Source organism: Ictidomys tridecemlineatus, chromosome 8 (genome assembly GCF_052094955.1).
Source record: "Ictidomys tridecemlineatus isolate mIctTri1 chromosome 8, mIctTri1.hap1, whole genome shotgun sequence".
NCBI classification, from domain to species: domain Eukaryota; kingdom Metazoa; phylum Chordata; class Mammalia; order Rodentia; family Sciuridae; genus Ictidomys; species Ictidomys tridecemlineatus.
The window spans coordinates 108,193,234-108,212,108 of record NC_135484.1 but is presented as its reverse complement, the minus strand read 5'-3'; the positions used below and the strand labels follow the sequence as shown (position 1 = coordinate 108,212,108).

General features: G+C 46.3%; 2 protein-coding genes across 3 annotated transcripts in view; one reads left to right on the top strand and one right to left on the bottom strand.

Moving 5' to 3' along the window:
• The window catches only part of Cul9 (cullin 9), a 36,126-nt gene extending 20,796 nt beyond the window's left edge, over positions 1-15,330 (top strand). For both annotated transcript variants that reach the window (XM_005318651.5, XM_040282704.2), the window contains exons 21-41: positions 254-433; positions 601-710; positions 791-973; positions 1,116-1,276; positions 1,551-1,773; positions 1,870-2,059; positions 8,074-8,219; positions 8,357-8,486; positions 8,647-8,846; positions 9,233-9,483; positions 10,595-10,940; positions 11,359-11,499; positions 11,638-11,802; positions 12,025-12,188; positions 12,554-12,647; positions 13,138-13,212; positions 13,305-13,415; positions 13,568-13,685; positions 14,002-14,135; positions 14,815-14,888; positions 14,969-15,330. In XM_005318651.5, coding sequence (XP_005318708.2) covers positions 254-433; positions 601-710; positions 791-973; positions 1,116-1,276; positions 1,551-1,773; positions 1,870-2,059; positions 8,074-8,219; positions 8,357-8,486; positions 8,647-8,846; positions 9,233-9,483; positions 10,595-10,940; positions 11,359-11,499; positions 11,638-11,802; positions 12,025-12,188; positions 12,554-12,647; positions 13,138-13,212; positions 13,305-13,415; positions 13,568-13,685; positions 14,002-14,135; positions 14,815-14,888; positions 14,969-15,179 — 3,407 coding nt within the window. In that variant the 3' untranslated portion in view covers positions 15,180-15,330. The remainder of the gene's footprint in view (positions 1-253; positions 434-600; positions 711-790; positions 974-1,115; positions 1,277-1,550; positions 1,774-1,869; positions 2,060-8,073; positions 8,220-8,356; positions 8,487-8,646; positions 8,847-9,232; positions 9,484-10,594; positions 10,941-11,358; positions 11,500-11,637; positions 11,803-12,024; positions 12,189-12,553; positions 12,648-13,137; positions 13,213-13,304; positions 13,416-13,567; positions 13,686-14,001; positions 14,136-14,814; positions 14,889-14,968) is intronic.
• Positions 15,331-15,715: 385 nt separating this feature from the next.
• Positions 15,716-18,500, bottom strand: Dnph1 (2'-deoxynucleoside 5'-phosphate N-hydrolase 1). Its single transcript, XM_078019987.1, has 5 exons — positions 18,277-18,500; positions 17,713-17,965; positions 16,406-16,474; positions 16,148-16,258; positions 15,716-15,961 (listed from the first exon to the last, which is right to left on the bottom strand). The coding sequence occupies exons 2-5, from the start codon at positions 17,906-17,908 to the stop codon at positions 15,813-15,815; spliced, it is 525 nt and encodes a 174-aa protein (XP_077876113.1). The 5' UTR covers positions 17,909-17,965; positions 18,277-18,500; the 3' UTR covers positions 15,716-15,812.
• Between the last annotated feature and the right edge of the window lie 375 nt (positions 18,501-18,875).

The window sequence follows — 18,875 nt, the reverse complement described above, 5'->3', positions numbered from 1 at the left end:
TGATTCCTATGTTTGTCCCCAAAGGCCTGTCACCCCCTTGTTCCTTTCTCCTTCCAACTCTGGAGACTGTTCCCTGAGATTCTGATATTTGAATCTTCCTCTCAACCCTACTTCCAGCCTGCTAGAGCAAGCCTTGCTGAGGGTGGACTAGAGTTCTGCCCCCAAAACCTTTTTGTACAATTTCTCCTTCTCTCTCCTTCTCCCTGAACTACCTATCGCTCATTTCCCAAAGCTGCCTCTTCCTGACTTTCAGATGCAGAAGGTGTGAGCTCTCTGGGATGGCTGCTGGATCAGTACTTAGAGCAGAGAGAGAACTCTCAAATCCCCATGAGTCGAGCAGCATCATTTGCATCTCGAGTTCGTCGCCTTTGCCACTTGCTGGTGCATGCGGAGCCTCCTCCTGGACCTTCTCCTGAACCATTGACACGGCCCTGTGAGTCCCATCAGTGGCCAGCTGAACTGAAAATCTTGGTTCCTTCCTTCTCTGACTTTCTAGCCCCCTGGGATCTACTGCCCTTTCCAGGAGAATCAGTATCCAAGACCCCTGCACTCACCCAGAGGCTGAGGTGAAACCCCTTCTTCTGCCCTCTGTCTCCACAGTCAGCAAAAACAGCAAAGTTCGGGATCGGAGCCCTGTGCCCTCACCAGTTCTTCCAAGCAGCAGCCTGAGGAACATAACCCAGTGCTGGTTGAATGTGGTGCAGGAGCAGGTGGGCAGAAGCAAGCTGAAGTCTGGGGGGGGGGGGTGCAGGCTGTGCCTCTTATGTCATTTCTTGCTCTGTCTCCTTAGGTCAGCAGATTCTTGGCTGCAGCCTGGAGGGCCCCAGACTTTGTGCCTCGTTACTGCAAACTCTATGAGCACTTGCAGAGAGCAGGTTCCGAGCTGTTTGGGTCCCGGGCAGCCTTTACCCTGGCTCTGCGCAGCGGTTTCTCTGGTGCCCTGTTGCAGCAGTCCTTTCTCACTGCTGCTCACGTGAGTTTGCCAGCCTCCCAGGCCACAGAGCCATAAACTTGTGTTCGTTTCCTTCTACTCTGTTCTTTTACCTCCTTTCACTCCATATTCTCCTTTGTTGCCTCATTCACGGTTTGCCCAGTGCCTTTTCCATTGTTCCCAGATGAGTGAGCAGTTTGCTAGGCACCTTGACCAACAGATCCAGGGTAACCTGTTTGGTGGATCCCCTGGAGTAGAAATGCTGGGGCAGCTTCAGCAACACCTGGAACCCATCATGGTCCTTTCTGGCTTGGAGCTGGCCACTACTTTTGAGCATTTCTATCAGTGAGTGCAGGTCTGGAGAGGGAGGGGATGGGAGGCCTAGATTCTAGAGGAGAAAGAGTTAAGTTTTAGAGGGGAGGAGAAGGAGGCGGCAGTGGAGAGGAGAGTTAAGTTATAGAGATGTCATACATTGATGGAAAGCGGGTGGAAAGGAAGAGCAGTAGGGCCTGTGACTCGAGCAGGCTGCAACAGAAGGACCTGCCTTCTGGAGGGGGAAGCTGGGCCTGTACTGTGTGGCACCTACACTTAGGCCTGGATTATGTTGTGTGTGCTGCAGGCACTACATGGCAGACCGTCTTCTGAGCTTGGGTTCCACCTGGCTGGAGGGGGCTGTGCTGGAGCAGATTGGCCTCTGCTTTCCCAACCGCCTCCCCCAGCAGATGTTACGGAGCCTGAGCACCTCAGAGGAGCTACAGCGCCAGTTTCACCTTTTCCAGCTCCAGCAGCTTGACAGGTTGCTCTTGGAGCAGGAAGATGAGGAGGAACTAGAAGAAGAGGGGGTAAGAGCAAGGGGAAAGAGTGGGGGAATAGGAAACAAGAGAAGACTAGAGTCAAGAAGGGAGCCCATGGACCCTTGAAATCCTTCTGTTCCTCAGGAGGAAGAGGAGGAAGAAGAGGCGGGGAAAGAAATTTTTATGGAAGATCCAAGTCCAACAGTTTCCATACTGGTCCTGTCACCACGCTGCTGGCCTGTCTCCCCACTCTGCTATCTGCACCATCCCAGAAAGTGCCTTCCCACAGAATTCTGTGATGCCCTTGATTGCTTCTCCAGTTTCTACAGCCAGAGTGAGGAGCTAGGGAGAGGAAACTAGAGATTGGAATGATTTATTTGGGGTGGCAAGAGAGGGAAAGGAGAGGATCATAGGACAGGAGTATGTAGACATGAAGAAATAATTTCTAGGTTCAGCAGTTTCTTAGGAAAGGGTACAAAAGTGTGGGTTGTAGCTTCATTAATTTTTGCTCTTGGTTCCTTCAACTTTCTATGAATTTGTTTTGTTTTTCTAATTTAAAGTTATATATTTAATTTTCAGTCCTTAAAAATATATATCATTTTTGCTGCATCCCATGGATTTTTTAAAAAGATTTTTTTATTGGAATATAACTAGTGTTCAGTAAAATGTACAAATACCAACTATAAGGCTTACTGAATTCCTAGCCCACGTAAAACCACATTCCCCCAAGTAAAGAACATCTTCAACATCCCAGAAGACTTCACCCTCTGTGTACCTTTTTCAATGGTCAATATCACTCCCTAAAAGATACCATTCTTTTTCCCTTTACTTCCATTTATCACCATAGATTTTTTTTTTTTTTTTTTTTTTTTGGTAGCAGGGATTGAACCCAATCGGTGCTCAACTGCTGAACCACATCCCTAGCCTTTTTAATTTTTTCTTCTGAGACAGGCCTTAAACTTGCAATCCTCCTGCCTCAGCCTCAGGAGTCACTGGGATTACAGGCATGTGCCACTGTGCCTGGCTTATCATCATAGATTTTTTTTGGTCTGTATTTGCATATCATACAAATGGAATCATAGAGGATGTATTCTGTTGTACCTGATTTCTTGCACACATGTAATCGTAAGAATTATCAGATCATCAGTTATATCATTAGTTTGTTCTTTTGTATTGCTGAGTCATATTCCATTGTCTGAATCTATTTATCTTTTCTGCTGTTGATAGATATTTGGGGTGTTCCATATGTTTGTTTATTTTATTTATTTGGGGTTGTTTTTTTGTTTTTTTGTTTTGGTACCGAGGATTGAATCCAGAGATATTTAACCATTGAGTCACATTCCCAGCCTTTTTATTTTTTTATTTTGAGACAAGGTCATGCTAATTTGCTTAGGCCTGGCTAAGTTACTGAGACTTGCCTAGAACTTTCAATTTTCCTGCCTCAATCTCCCAAGTCACTGAAATAACAGGCATGTGCCACCATACCCAGCTTCCATGTTTCCATTATACAGTATTTTTAATTGTTGCTTAGTTCCAAGAATTTTCTAATTTTTATAATTATTTTTTCTTTGATTTGTTAGTTTTTTAAACGTATATTTGAAAATTTTAGAGTTCTACCTTCATTCTGTTGTGGCTAGAGAATATGATTTTTGTGATTCTGAACCTTTGCAATTTATAGTTTCTTTAGTCTCTTTTAATCTAGACTATTTTCTCAGAAACTTCTTTTATGGCCTAATAGATGGCCAGATTTTATAAGTGTTCCATGTATGATTAAGAAAAAATGGAGCCAGGAGCAGTGGTACCCACTTGTAATTCCAGCTAATAGGGAAGCTGAGGCAGGAGAATCCCAAGTTGGAGACCAATCTCTGCAATTTATCAAGACCTTGTCTCAAACAAACAAACAAAAACTAGATAGCCAGGGCTGTAGCTCAGTGATAGAACACCCCTCAGTTCAATCCTCAGTACTGCAAAACTAAAAAATCATAAGGGAAAGAAAAATGTTTTCCTTAGCTGTTGGATATAGGATGCTATATGTTTCATTTAACAGACCTAGTTAATTAGTTAATTGAATTGTTAATATATTCTATGTATCTTACTAGTTTTTTTCCCCCATTCTGGGGACTGAACGGCCTTGTGCATGCAAGGCAAGCACTCAGCCAACTGAGCTATACCCGCAGCCCCTTACTAGTTTTTATCTACTTCATCTACTAAGAGAAGTTTGCTAAAGTGTACCCTTATCACAGTGATTTTAAAAACTTAACCATGTCAGTTTTGTTATATATACAAAACAAAAATATATATAATTTATATAATAAATATATATTTTATATAACAAAAATATATATCTTATATAACAAAAAATATATATGCATATAATTTTTTTGTTATGTTATTAGATACATTTTAAAATCATTTAGTCATGCCATATAATAGAACTTTCTGTAATGATGGAAAAGTTCTTTCATGCACTCTTTGACATGATAGCCATTCATGGTTGTTAGGTACTTGAAGTGTTACTAACACAACTGAGGAACTGGATAATTTATTAATCAGTTTAAATATAAATAGTTAACATGTGACTAGTGACTACTATAATGGACTCTGTACATGTAGTCTTCATGGTAAATTAAACTTTATTATTGTGAAGTGAACTTTTTTCTAACAAGGCCTTTTCTCTTAAAGTCTATTTTTCTCAGGTATTAATTGTATACCAGTATTCTTTGGTTCTCATTTTTCTGGTGTATCTTTTTTTTCCTATCCTTTTACTGTTTTGTTTTTGCACTAAGAGAAGTTCTTCATCTTTTACGTTTCTTTCTTTTTTTTGGTACTGAGGATTGAACTCTGGAGCACTTGACCACTGAGTCACATCCCCAGCCCTATTTTGTGTTTTATTTAGAGACAGGGCTTCACTGAGTTGGTAAGTGCCTCGCTGTTGCTGAGGCTGACTTCCAACTCATGATCCTCTTGCTTCAGCCTCCCAAGCTGCTGGGATTACAGGCAGCACTACTGTGCCTGGCTCTAGATTTCTTTTTTAATTGTGACAAAATATAGCTAACATAACATTTGCCATTTTAATGATTTTTAAGTATACAATTTAGTTGTCCTTTTACTTAAAAATTTTTAAAATTTGCAAATAATTTCAAGAAACCCATGTAACCTTTATCCAGACTTTCCTTTTATGAACTTTTCATTAACATTGCTCTTATCATTTGCTTTTCTTGTATATGTATGTATGTACATGTACATTATCTATGTGTGGTCCACACACACATATACACGTTTTTGGCAACCATTGCATAAACTCTGCCCCTAAATACTTTAGTACATACTTCCTAAAGAATAAAGGTATTCTCCTACATAATAAGTTTATTTATTAATAAATTTAACATCTATATTCCAGTTTTGTGAGTTGACCCATAACATTTTCCAGTCTTTTTTTTTTTTTTTTTTTCAGGAGAGGATGCAGTCTAGGATTACCTGTCATATTTTGTTGTCAGGTCTCTTTAGTCTCTTTTAATCTAGACTATTTCCTCAGCTTTCTTTGTCATCTGGGAAATTGACTTTTTTTTTTTTTTTGGTGTTGGTACTGGGGCTTGAACTCGGGTGCTCTGTCACTGAGCTACACCATCAGCTTTTTTTTTTTTTTTTAATATTTTGAGATTGTCTTCTTACTGAATTACCTAGGCTGGCCTCAGCCTCCTCAGGAACTGAGATTTCAGGTGTGCACCATCACATAAACCAGACCTTTAAATTTTTTTAAATAGTTTCTCATTTTAATTGTATGTTTTCTCATGATTAGACTTCAGGTTATACATTCCCAGGTGGAGTACTAAGTAAATGATGTTATGTTTTTCTCAAGGTATTTCATCCCCAGACACACAGTTTCTATCTGCCTTTTTGTTTATGATGTTAATTTTTTTTCAATGTTGACGGTTGACCAAGTTTTTATTTTATTATTGTTTTTGTTTTTTTTGGTGCTGAAAAAAACCTAGGGTCTGATTCATGCTAAGTAATTGCTGTATCATCACAGCCCCCTGTGATGTTAATTTTGACAACCAGGTCAAAAGGTTATTTGAGTTCTCTACCTTATAGTTAATATTTCTACCTTGTTACCATTAACAAGCAGTATGTGGGAGAAGATACTTTAAAGCCATGCCAGCATTCTACTCCCATCAGAATTTTCCCCAGTATAATTTTAACTTTGGCATACCCTTATGTTTTACATATGACTTAGAAATTACCTAGAATTTATTTTCTGTTCAACTCGACAGTCTCTTTTTCTGAGTTGTCAATTCTAGCCTATTTATTTATGAATAACAACATCTTTAATCTTTTATTTTATATTTTTATTTATTCTTATGTTTAAAAAATAATAATAAATTGAATACCTTTGTACATATGATTCTACTCTGGGTTTTTGTGCATTTTTACTTTCTTCTTTTGGATTGACAGATTTTTTTTTAAATTTTTTTTCTGTCAGTTTTAGAAGTTATGCATTCATTTTTGTATTGGTCTTTATTTTTCATTTGTATTTTTTGCCATAATGGTGATCAAACCCAGGGCCTCATGCATGCTAGTAAAGTGCCCATACCTTTATATTTTTAAACTTCTTGAATTAATGTGATTTCCCACTTTTCTGAACAATTAAAGGACCTTTGGAAAATCCCAACTCCAATCCTAACTCCTATTTTACTGGTGTTTAGTATTTTAGAATTATCTTTTTTTTTTATTTCCAAGTTTAACCATTATTCAGTGGTTATTTACATTTGCCATCATGCCAATTGCTTTAGTCACCATTCTTTTTGCATCTTGGTCTTTCTATGCTCAATTGTCTTTTTTTTTTTAAAGTACATCCATTAAAAGTTTCTGCATTGAGGGAATATTGGTAGAAAACCTGGGTTCAATCCCCAGCACCATGAAAAAAGAAAAACCTTACCAGTTTTTATTTGTCTGAGAATGAGTCATTTTATTCTTATTTAAAAAATAATTTTTTATTATTATAAAATTCAAGCATATACAAACATAACAAATAAACTTCAGCCCACCAGTATATTGTAAGTGTTGGCCAATCTTGTTTCATCTAGTCCCCCTAACCTACTTTCTCTCATCCCCAAATCTGAAAGGTAAGGACTCCCTTTTTAAAAACAAGGGCACTATCATTACCTTTAGAAGTTAAAAATATTTTCTAATACCATTAAATATATAGTGTTCATATTTCCCTTGTTATCTCGAGTTTTTTTGTTTTTGTTTTTGTTTGATTATTTAGTTTAATGATGATCCAAGCAGCCCACATAATGCATTTGGTTGAATTATCACTCACTCCCTTAATCTATAGGTTTCTGTCTCCCTTTTTTCCCCCTTGTAATTGTTTCTGGAGGAAATTGGTTGGTTGTTAATTAGAGTTGTCCCCAGGCTGGCTTTTGCTGACTGCATCCACCTGGTATCTTCTAGCATATTCCCCTCTCTCCTTTACTTCCTGAAACCTGATATTTAGATGTAGAGGATTAATCAGATTCTACTTTGATTTCTTGTCCAGAAAGCATCAAGGGTGGCACTGTATCCTTCCAGCAGAAGGCATGTTAGAGCTAGCTATCTGTCTCTCTTTGAGATGTTAAGACAGATCAGTGGATTTCAATGTCATCAATTTCATCTACATATTACATGTAATTTTTCATGAGATTTTCATGTCTGTCATTTTATTGGGGATTATGAAATGGTGATACTATAGTTTTGTCACTCCTTTATGTGTTAGCTGGAATGTTTTCTCTATAAAGAGAAACTTACTCTCATCAATTATTGGTTACCTCAAAGTATAGTTTTTATAGGGAAGGCTTAATCCTTCCCTCTTGTCCCATAATTTTTTAAAGTTTTTTTCAGTTGTAAATGGACAGAACGCCTTTATTTTATTTGTTTATTTTTATTTGGTGCTAAGGATTAAACCCAGTACCTCACACATGCTAGGCAAGTATCTGCCACTAAGTTATAGCCCCACCTGTTCTCCTTTATCTATCTATTTATCTATCTATCTATGTTGTAGTTGGACACAATACCTTTATTTTATTTATTTATTTTTATGTGGTGCTGAAGATCGAACCCAGGGCCTTGCATATGCCAGGCGAGAGCTCTACCGCTGAGCCACAACCCTAGCCCCCCTCCTTTATTTTTTAACCAGTTAGTTATAATAACTGTTGGTTCCCTAGTAAACTCATGTAAGCCCAATGAAGTCTTTTAAAAATGTGTATCATTATGAACTCAGATTGAAAAATATTTTGTGCTTTTATAACCTGACCCTAACCCCCTCTTTTCCTTTAATCTTTGCCTCCACCTTTCTCCTCAATAATTTCCTAGGTCAGAACCACCCAGTTCTGGACATGGGACCACATCGGCGACTGCAGTGGACATGGCTGGGCAGGGCTGAGCTGCAGTTTGGTGATCAGACCCTACATGTGTCCACCGTGCAGATGTGGCTGCTGTTGAATTTCAATCAGATAGAGGTGCCTTAGCTCCTTAGCCTCTCAGTATTCTCTTCTGCCTGTCTCTATTTTCCTACTAAACTCTCCAGATCCATACTCCTCCCTCCTTTTCTCTTCCTTTCCCTTTACTCCTGACTGGCCTTGTTTCTCCTCACCAGGAGGTATCAATAGAGACCTTGCTGAAGAATTCTGACCTCTCTGCTGAGCTACTGCACCAGGCACTTCTGCCCCTCACCTCTGAGAATGGCCCTTTGACCCTGAAAGAGGGTCAGGACTTTCCACACAGGGGTAGGTCAGTGGGGGCTGGGCTGAGTCTCTTCTGTGGGGCAGGGGGGCTCTCAGATTGGTGAATGGTATACTAGGGAATGAGTGTCTAGTAGTGTCTTCTTAGTCCTTACTCATGTGTCCCTCCTTATCCTTGGGAACCTGACTAGAACCTGGTTTCCAGGTGTGCTGCGGCTCCGCAGACCTGGACTCCAGCCCAGTGAGGAGGTCCTGTGGCTCATACCTCCACAGACATACCTGAATGTTGAGAAGGATGAGGGCCGAACCCTGGAACAGAAGAGGAACCTCTTGAGCTGTCTTCTTATTCGTATTCTTAAAGCCCATGGAGAAAAAGGCCTCCACATTGATCAGCTGGTTTGTTTGGTAGGCAGAGGGGACCATGACATTGGGAGAGGCAGGGAGTCCTGCTTAGGGTTGGGGGATGGAGCCAGAGGTCTCACAAGGTAAGGTAAATCATTCTCAGTATGAGACTTCCATTGGGTAGCATTTCCGACTGGGTTTCTATTCCTGACCAAACAGTTAGAAGTTAGAAAAAAAACTTGAATGTTTAATGTGTGCATGATTAAGTCATTTAGTTTTCACAGTGATCCTAAATATTATTATTTTAGCCTGTTTGACAGATAAGAAAATAAGGCATGAGAAAGTTAATAACTTACCCATAGTCACACAACCAATGAGCCAGGCATTGAACTCAGGCAGCCTGGCTCCCCTCAGTAAAGTAGTCTGCTTGTTTTGTTTCATCTGTCCAGGTGCTGGAGGCCTGGCAGAAGGGCCCAAATCCCCCTGGAAGCCTGGGTCGTGCTGTTGCTGGAGGTGTAGCCTGTACTAGTACAGATGTCCTCTCTTGCATTCTGCATCTCCTGGGCCAGGGCTATGTAGAACGGCGTGATGACCGGCCCCAGATCCTGATGTATGCCACACCAGAGCCCATGGGTCCCTGCCGGGGTCAAGCAGATGTCCCTTTCTGTGGCAACCAAAGTACAAAGGCCTCCAAGCCAAGGTAGCCACCTCCACTTCTGTCCCTTTGTAATGAGGTGGGAAGGGTTGTTGGGCCAAAGCCAGTTTTTTTTTTTTTTTTGTAAAAACATTTCCAGTCTTTCTGTGTCTGGTCCTATTCCCTTTCTCTATTATTTCCCTCCCTTTGCTAATCTTCATTTTCCCTTTGTGTACCACCATTCCCTTAAGTAAGGGGTCTTGCTATCCTTGTCTTCCTAAAAGCAGCCCTTAGACATGGGACCTAAACACTCAAGCCCTTTTATAGATGTCTCTCATTCTAAAAAATATGAAATATTCTGCAAATATAGAGAGTGCTGAAAAGCACTCTGCTCAGTGAAATATGAAAAAAGTTTGTTCTGCAGAACTTGCTATCAATCAGCCTTTTATAATTGGCCAGCACCCCTAAAACTTCCAACATCAGATCCAGTTCATCAGAAACTGTTAATGACACTAATTTTCATGCCTGCTATTTACATGGTATGTAAAGTGAGTTCTCTGGAATAATCTTTTTTTTTTTTAATTTTTAACATTTTATTTCCTAGTTTTAGGCAGACACAACATTTTTGTCTGTATGTGGTGCTGAGGATCAAACCCGGGCCGCACGCATGTCAGATGGGCGCGCTACCGCTTGAGCCACATCCCCAGCCCCTGGAATAATCTTTCTCAAATATAAACATGCACACACATCAGCTGGGATTGGGCTCAGTGCAGATCCTGGCTCAGCAGCGCTTTCTGTGAGACTTGTGCTGCTGGTCCATAAGCCACACTTTGTGTAATAAAGAAATAGACTACTCTTTCTCACCAAAGGTGCTGCTAGCATTTTGGGTGGGACCTATAGTGAATCTTCCCATCCACTATTGGTTGTTTAGCATCCTTACCTCTGCCCATCAGATCCATGTAGTATTACCAGTCATTGCTACATCCAGCTCCAGCCCCACATTTATCAATCCTTCTGTGGAGGTCTTTGTTCAGACAGTTTGCATTGTAACCCTCAGGCTGGTAAGGCAAGTCCAAGTGATGGTGTGCAAGTGGGAAATTGAATCAGGTGGGGTTCAGATGGTAGGTCAGATAAATAGCACAGAGATACTGATTGCTGTCTCTTTTCTCTCCCCAAGCCCAGAAGCCATGGTGGCTCTGGCATCTTTACAGCTGCCAGCAGGCCGCACCATGAGCCCCCAGGAAGTAGAAGGGTTGATGGAGCAGACAGTGCGGCAGGTGCAGGAGACACTGAACTTAGAGCCAGATGTGGCTCAGCACCTTTTGGCTCATACCCACTGGGGTGCCGACCAACTGCTGCAGAATTACAGTGATGACCCTGAGCCACTGTTACTGGCAGCTGGACTGTGTGTACCCCCGGCCCAGACTGCCCCCACACTCCCTGATCACTGTCCCGTCTGTGTGAGCCCCCTGGAACCCAATGACGATTTGCCCTCCCTTTGCTGCAAGCACTACTGCTGTAAGGTGAGGCCCCCAACTCTCCACAGTTTCTAACACAGTTTCTTGAAAACTCTACTGAGACCAGTGCCTAGGAGATAAAAGGCCACTCATTGCTCAGGCCTCCTTTCTCTTTGGCCTGTCTGCTCTTTCCATACTTTTTAAAACTTGGGTCCTCCTTCTTTTTCTTGTTCTCTTTACTCCCTTCCTCCACGTCCACTCAACAGTAATTATATTAGGCTAATGCCTGAGCCTGTGCATCCTCAAAGACAACTGTATTTTGTGCCAAGCATAAGAAAACCCATAGAGACCAGAAGGATCAGGGTCAGTTGTGAGGTAGATCTAGGAACAGCTGTCTCTGGCCTTACACATGGTAGGGAAGGGGTGGGTAGGTCAGTTACAAGGACACCTGTCTTTTAGCAATCTCTCCTTCTGTCCCTCCCAGTCTTGTTGGAATGAGTATCTGACAACTCGGATCGAGCAGAACCTTGTGCTGAACTGCACCTGCCCCATTGCTGACTGTCCCGCCCAGCCCACCAGCGCCTTTATACGTGCCATCGTCTCCTCACCAGAGGTCATCTCCAAGGTATCCCCTCTAGTCTGAGAGGCTCTAATCAGAACCAAAGGGCCTCCAGGAATGTATTGACCTGTGGGGTGCTAGGAGCCTGCCGGTTTGCATCCTGGAGAACCATGTACTCACTTTGTGGCACCTGTGGCCCTACAGTATGAGAAGGCCCTTCTGCGTGGTTATGTGGAGAGCTGTTCCAACCTGACCTGGTGCACCAACCCCCAGGGCTGCGACCGCATTCTCTGCCGCCAAGGCCTAGGCTGTGGGACCACCTGCTCCAAGTGTGGCTGGGCCTCCTGCTTCAACTGTAGCTTCCCTGAGGTGGCTGCCCTCCCCATACCCTGCCTCTGATCAAGTATTCCCGCTCCTTCCCTGCTCAGCACCCCTGCCCTCACAGAATGTGACTTGTCCTTCTTTATCCTCTACAACCCTATTGATGTTCACCCATCTGTGATTTGTCCTCTCCCTCCCTCCCCCAATACACACCAGCAGGGCCACACTGTCAGGGCTCAGCTGTGTCCTCATAACCCCCTTCTGCTCTAGGCACACTACCCTGCCAGCTGTGGCCACATGTCTCAGTGGGTTGATGATGGTGGTTACTATGACGGCATGAGTGTGGAGGCCCAGAGCAAGCACCTGGCCAAGCTCATCTCCAAACGCTGTCCCAGCTGTCAGGCTCCCATTGAGAAGAACGAGGGGTGCCTGCAGTAAGAAGGGGATACTGTGGGCACTGGGACATGAGAGGGCAAGGGAGGGGCAGGGAGTCCTGGCAGTAAGAAAGGGACAATGAAGCCTGTTGTAAAGCTCAGAAGATGAACCACCCCTCAATTAGGCACTCCCAGAGTGACTTCCTAGGCCTTCATTTTCCTTTCCTTACTTTAAAATCTATACTGTGGGCAAATTCAAAAGCAAGGGTGCATGCAGCAGGGCTTGGAAAGATGAAGGTAACTACAAGGCAGAGGGACAGGCCAGAGGCCCAGGGCATTGTCAGTGGTGTGTCCAGGCACTTGGCAGTCCTGGCACACCCCTGCCCAGAGGCAGGCACCCTCTGACAAGCTAGCTTCCTCCATAGCATGACCTGTGCCAAATGTAACCATGGATTCTGCTGGCGCTGCCTCAAGTCCTGGAAGCCAAATCACAAAGACTATTACAACTGCTCTGCCATGGTAAGGGGCTGGGCACCCAGGAGGCAGAGGCCCAAGCACAATCACGATGGGCTGCTGCTGCTGGCCCTGGGCTAAAAGGGCTTTGTGTCTAGAGCAGTGTGACTGCAGTTGGAACTCAGTGGAGGGGAGGAAAGAAGCCACTAGGGCCTGCAGACACTGGGAATTCTGTACTGGGAGGCTTGTTTTCAAGGGCCTTTATCTTCAGAATAAGACTTCTCACCCCCAAGTGGCCACAGAGAATCTGAGGACAGAGCATCCTCAGTGGGTGCCTGGGCACAGCAGAGCAGGACACTGAAGTCATTTGTGGCTCTGGGCAAGCCTCAAAGTCCCCACCTGTAGAGGGGATTAATAATACGACATGTCCCTAATTTAAATGAAAATCACCTGTGTACAATGCAGAAGCACCTCAATGGATGGTGGCTGTTCTAATTATTAACTTCATCCTGTTGGACCAAAGCATCCAACAACCTTCTCCACGTGTTCTCACCAGGTAAGCAAAGCAGCTCGCCAGGAGAAGAGGTTTCAGGACTATAATGAACGGTGTACTTTCCATCACCAGGCACGGGTGAGCAGGGAGGGAACGGGTAGGTTGATGGGTGAGGCCAGAGGGCTGGGGTGACTGCATGGGAGGCTGTGCTGAGTACCTTCCTCACGCAGGAATTTGCTGTGAACTTGCGGAACCGAGTCTCTGCCATCCATGAGGTGCCCCCACCCAGATCCTTCACATTCCTCAGTGATGCCTGCCGGGGCCTTGAGCAGGCTCGAAAGGTGGTAGTGGTGGGGGAACAGTGTACCAAAGGGTCCTGGTGGGCTTGGGTGCTTTTATCTGACTTATCTGGATGGAGGGACTGAGGAGAGGGTAGGTGGGGAGGCAGAAGTACCAAGCCTCAGGCAGGGAATGCTGACTGGCACTTCCCTAGGTGCTGGCCTATGCCTGTGTATACAGCTTCTACAGCCAGGACACAGAGTACATGGATGTGGTGGAGCAGCAGACAGAGAGCCTGGAGCTGCACACCAATGCCCTGCAGATCCTCCTTGGTGAGCGGGGCCCCTCTCAAGTCCTGAGCATCTATGCCCAACCAGCCAGGTAACACTATGCCCTCATCTTCACTCTGTCCCCATCTTCTTCATTCTGCATAGCTTCTCACCCTTGGGTCTAAAGTCCATATTATAGGGGCCAAGGGCAGATGTGCACCTGATGGGTTGATCCTGGTCTGTACCCTGCTACTGGCATGTAAGCTCCATGAGTGTCTATAGCCATGCCTGGCACCTGGTAGATGCTCCATAGGTGTTTGTGGAAGGAGTGGGTGAGAATGAGAAAAGGAATCAAGCTCCTGAACCTGTCCCTCCACAGAGGAGACCCTGCTGCGCTGCCAAGACCTGGCCTCTTCTCTGCGCCTCCTGCGGACTGACTGTCTCAACACAGGCATGGAGCTGCTGCGGCGGATCCAGGAGAGGCTGCTAGCCATCCTGCAGCATTCCACCCAGGTACCTCCACTGCTGGCCACTTGTGCCCCTGCACTTGACAAGGTCAGGGGCTACCTATGTCCAGCACAACCCTGCCAGGGTCAAGTCCAGAAGGAAAGGCAGTGAGGAGGGTGAATAGATGTTAGGAGGCCTGGGCAGATGTCCCATCCCTGGGACCATCCAGCTGTGCTGCCAGTCCCTGTTTTTTAACCTCCCGGGGTTTCCTATAGAATGGTGGTTGGTTTGCCCATATCAAGGGTTTTTGGCTAGGGTGCCCATCAGAATCACTCAGGGAGCCCTTTCAGACTATACTTCCCAGATGTGGGTTCAAAATCTCACAAGTGAGGACCAGAAGTGAGGATCACTGGAGTAAGGAGCCTACAAGGTTCTTCCAGTTCTAATATGGGTGTATTGTACCTGCACCATGAACCCTGCCCTCAGGTTGTCACTGACTAGAAAATAACTTGGGCAGAATACATAAACACGCACTGTAAGCTGCTCGAGCACAGGTGGGGTTCCCGCCAGAGTATCTTGTATTTCTGGAGATTCCCAACCAGTTACATTGCACAAAGGCATTTGCTTGTGAAGGGCCATGGTAAGAGGAGGGAGCACTCATGGCAGGAGCCTGGCCCTCAGCAAACACAGCTGAAAGTATGCTGGGCACAAGGCCACATGTCCTCTGATCTCCTGCTTCTGCCAGGATTTCCGAGTTGGTCTTCAGAGTCCATCAGTAGAGGCCCGGGAGGCAAGAGGATCCAACGTACCTGACAATCAGTGAGTAGGGCAGACAGAGCCCCAGAGGGGCAGTGGGAGATGTCAGGCTTCTCTGGGCTCAGAGCAGTGGCTTTCCTTAGGCCCCAGGATTCCTCTGGGCTGGAGGCAGAGGATGAGGAGGAAGAGGATGAGGAGGAAGATGATGAGGATGATGTGCCCGAGTGGCAGCAAGATGAGTTTGATGAGGAGCTGGACAATGACAGCCTTTTCTACGATGAGGAATCTGAAAATCTGGACCGAGAGACTTTCTTCTTTGGTGATGAGGAGGATGATGATGAAGCCTATGACTGAGGGGCAGGATGCAGGAAACTGCTGGAGTTGCCCCACCAGAATCATGGGGCTGTGGGGATGGGAGTTCACCGCTTCCCACCATTGTGAGGAGGGGATCCCCAGTGTCTGCAGCACCCTCTTCTGTTTACTGAATAAAACTTTTTTTCACAAACTTCTCTGAAAGGAGGCTGGATAGCTTCCCTAGGGACAGCCAGCTTCATCTTCCACTGTTCCCCTCATACCGTTGTCTTTAGACCTCCAGACTCTTCTGCCCTCCGAGAAGGCCCAAAACAGACCCATCTGGTCTAAGCTGATAAAGGGAAGTGAAGTCCACAAGGTCCAGGGCCAGGTGCAGACCCAGCCCCACTTCAAAGGAGATGAGATGAAAGGCCACCACCCAGGATAGCCTTCCTCCAAGAACATGAGGAGGTATCCTCCTCTTAGGGACCTACAGACTTTTAAAGGGTCTCTCTCTACCTTGAAATGAAATGCGGGGGGGGGGTGGGGATATGACCAAAGACTTGCCCCATCCCCACCAAAATACAGACAAAACCATAGAATTTTAAACAATTCTTTTAATTTGCTACTGGGCTAAAGGCAGGAATGATAACTACAGCAGTTTCAGTCAGAAGGTTTTAGTAAAGTGGGCTTAAGTCAGGCAGTTGGGTCATCAGAGACAGCCACCTGCTCAGGAGGATCAGTCTCAAAGTATCGATCCAGAATGGCTTCCACCTCTCCCTCTTCATAGTCCCACACCTGGAACCTTGAGCCGTCTGCTGCTCCCCGGATCATGGCTGAAAGCACTGGGGAGGGAAGGGAAAGTGAAGCTGCCTCCCTTCTAAACCCCCCTAACCCCCGAAGGGGCCCCCTCCCCCCAACAAACTGGGGAAAAGCACTGTGCTCAGAGCTGACTAAGGAAGGAGCTGAGGCTGGACCTGCAGAAAGCTGGGGAGTGACAGGGGTAGCTGTCTAGGGCTTGGAGTACTCACCTCGGCCAGACTGTGGGCGAAACAGGCACAGGATTTGCTTATTGAGGGCCACAGCCCGGCCCAGCTCATAGCCTACACCCAAGGATGGCTGTGTCACTTCAGCCACGACCACTGGAAGAAATATGAGATTAGGGCTTAATACCTGGGGCCCTTGGGCTTGTAAGCAAAGGATAACAGTTGGCTGTAGTGAGGAGGCTAGGATGTCCCCAGGAAGCTAACATTCCAGGGGAGCTTTTAGGTGGAAGGGAGGTCACTCACCATCTGCCTGCTGCAGCCAGGCCAAGTCTCGCTCATGGATGAGCCTGTCGCCCCCAGCAGCCTCTTCTCCTAAGGTCAAAGAAAAGCTGGTCAATGATGCTCCCCATCCTGGCTCACAGTAACTCTCTGTTGCCCTTGATGACTCTCTGTCCACTCTACTCTGTGAGGGAGAACCTCAAGGGCCTGTCCAATACAAGGAACCTGTCAAAAGGGGTGATCAACTACTATATATTTTTTTTTCCACTCAACCCTGTGCAAGGTGGCAATATGTGATTAGGGCACATGAAGATATAGGAAGGACTAACATTGTGGAACCAAGTGGCTAGACAAAAGTTCATGGGCACAGAGGGTAAGGACTGCTGCTTCCTGCTTGATTAAATGCTATCCTTCAGGATGGTGAGGCTCACATCTAGAGGCATCAGAACCACTGGACAGCTTGTTAAAAACAGATTCAAAGGCTTTATCTTATTCAAAGGCTTTAATCAGACTGGTGATTGATAGATTACATTTTAAACAAACTCCCTCATGACACTTGAGCACACTTAAGCTCCAGAACTACCAGACAAGTAGGCCCAATGGAGCTAGTGGACCTTGAGCTTCAGGATCCCTAACTTGCACAGGCCTTTTCTAATTCCCTAGCAATTTGGTTTTGAGATTTTTGTTTTTTAAAAAGTCTCCAAAAATTGCATTAGGTCCCACAAATCATGGCCTTGCTCTTGGGTAAGGGAGGTGGAATCACTAAAAGTTATCTGGGCAGAAGGAACAAACTGGAAGGATGGTGAGATTCCAGACCAACGTATCAAAACTTGGCTTTAGAAAGATCAGCTTCCGGGATCTTTCACTCAGCATCACTTTGATAACAGCCTGAAAAGAGGTCATTCAGGCTGAAGGTGGCTCAGGAGAGGGTGGTTCAGAAAAGTAGGATCTGTCGGGTCAAAGGGAGGGCTGATTCTTAGAAAGCGGGGAGGCGGGGCAGAGGACCCGCGGGAGAAGTGGGACATGAGCTGGGAGAAGTAGCCCAATCTGTCTACCTTCAGCTCTTCGCCAAAAGCGCCCAGGAGGGGGCTGAAGAGAGTTCAAGGGACCGAAGTAAGAGAGCCCAATGCTAGGACTGGTGTCTCATCGCAGTGTACTGGGGCAGACGCCGCCTGCGCCCACCCGGGTTCCTTCTAGGGCAGGGGCGCTGGACCGAGCGCCGGGCAGGAGGGTGGGGCGTGCAGTGGCCGTAAGAGGCGGGGGCCGGGCCCGTCTCTCGCCAGCCTGTCCCCAGGTCTGCCTCCCCGCAGCCCGCGCCCCCGGAGCCTCACCACGCGCGCCTAGCTCGGCCGCCGCCATGTGCTCGGTGAGCACTGCCCCGAAGCGCCGCAGCCGGGATACGATCCGCGCGTACAAAGCCCGGTCCTCGCGTCCGCCACGGATGCTCCCGCAGAAGTACAGGGCCCGGCGGCCCGGTGCGCCCGGCTCCACCGGCTCCCCGCGCCCCCGCGCCCCGGCCGCTGCCATCGCCGCCGCCGCGCGCTGCTTCCCGCGCCAGGGGGCGCCTGCCGCGACCACGTGACCCTGGAAAAGGGGTCGAGTGGGCCGCGAGGGGGAAGACCCGGCTAGGCCCTCTTGGGAACCCACCCCTCTGGGCCCTTCTGGACTGTTTCCTTATTCTCAAACCCTCCACCCACCCATGGGCCACTGCAGCCGGTTCTCCCAAATATTTCCAGAACCTGACGCCCACCGCTATCCTGCCCACGCCCTACCCCCTCTCTCCACAGCACCCTGCTCTGCGCCTGCCTCACCACGGTTTCCACTCAGCACCGTGAACACACGTGAACAGACTGAGAACTGCGACCCTCCCTGCCCAGAACACTCCAGAGTCTCACCTGGGGTAAAAACCGAGAGGCCCACAGGTCCCACGTGGTTTGGTCACCCACTTGTCTCCCTAACTCCAGCTCCCTCTACTCTGTAGCCTCGCTGGCGTTCCGGGCTGCTCCTCAAGCGTGCCAGCCATACTCCATGCCTTCACAGCCTTTGCATTTGCTGTCCCTCTGCCCAGGACTCTGCCGGGCAGCTGGATTCCTGGCTCATTCTTTACCTCCTTCAAGTCTTTTCCTTCTTCAAATCTGTGTTCACTTGTCAGCTTTCCAGGCCACCCTATTCAATATGGCAGCCTCTAACCCCATTACTCTCTATCAGCCTTTTCTGCCTTCCCTTCTTAGTGTACCACGATTAATTTTGTTTTGTGTCTTGCTACACCTGGTAGAATATAATTCCCCAGGAGGGAAGGAATTGTTTGCATCTTCACTGTATGTGTGACTTCTAGAACTGTGCCTGGCACACAGAAAACATTTGTCAAATATTTGTTAAGGACATTTGACATCCCTCCCAATCTGCTCTGCTCTAGAATAATTATGCAGGTGGATAGAAGCAGTTTCTTCAGGGAGATGGGCACACACACTTTGCTCACCTAAGTGATACTTAG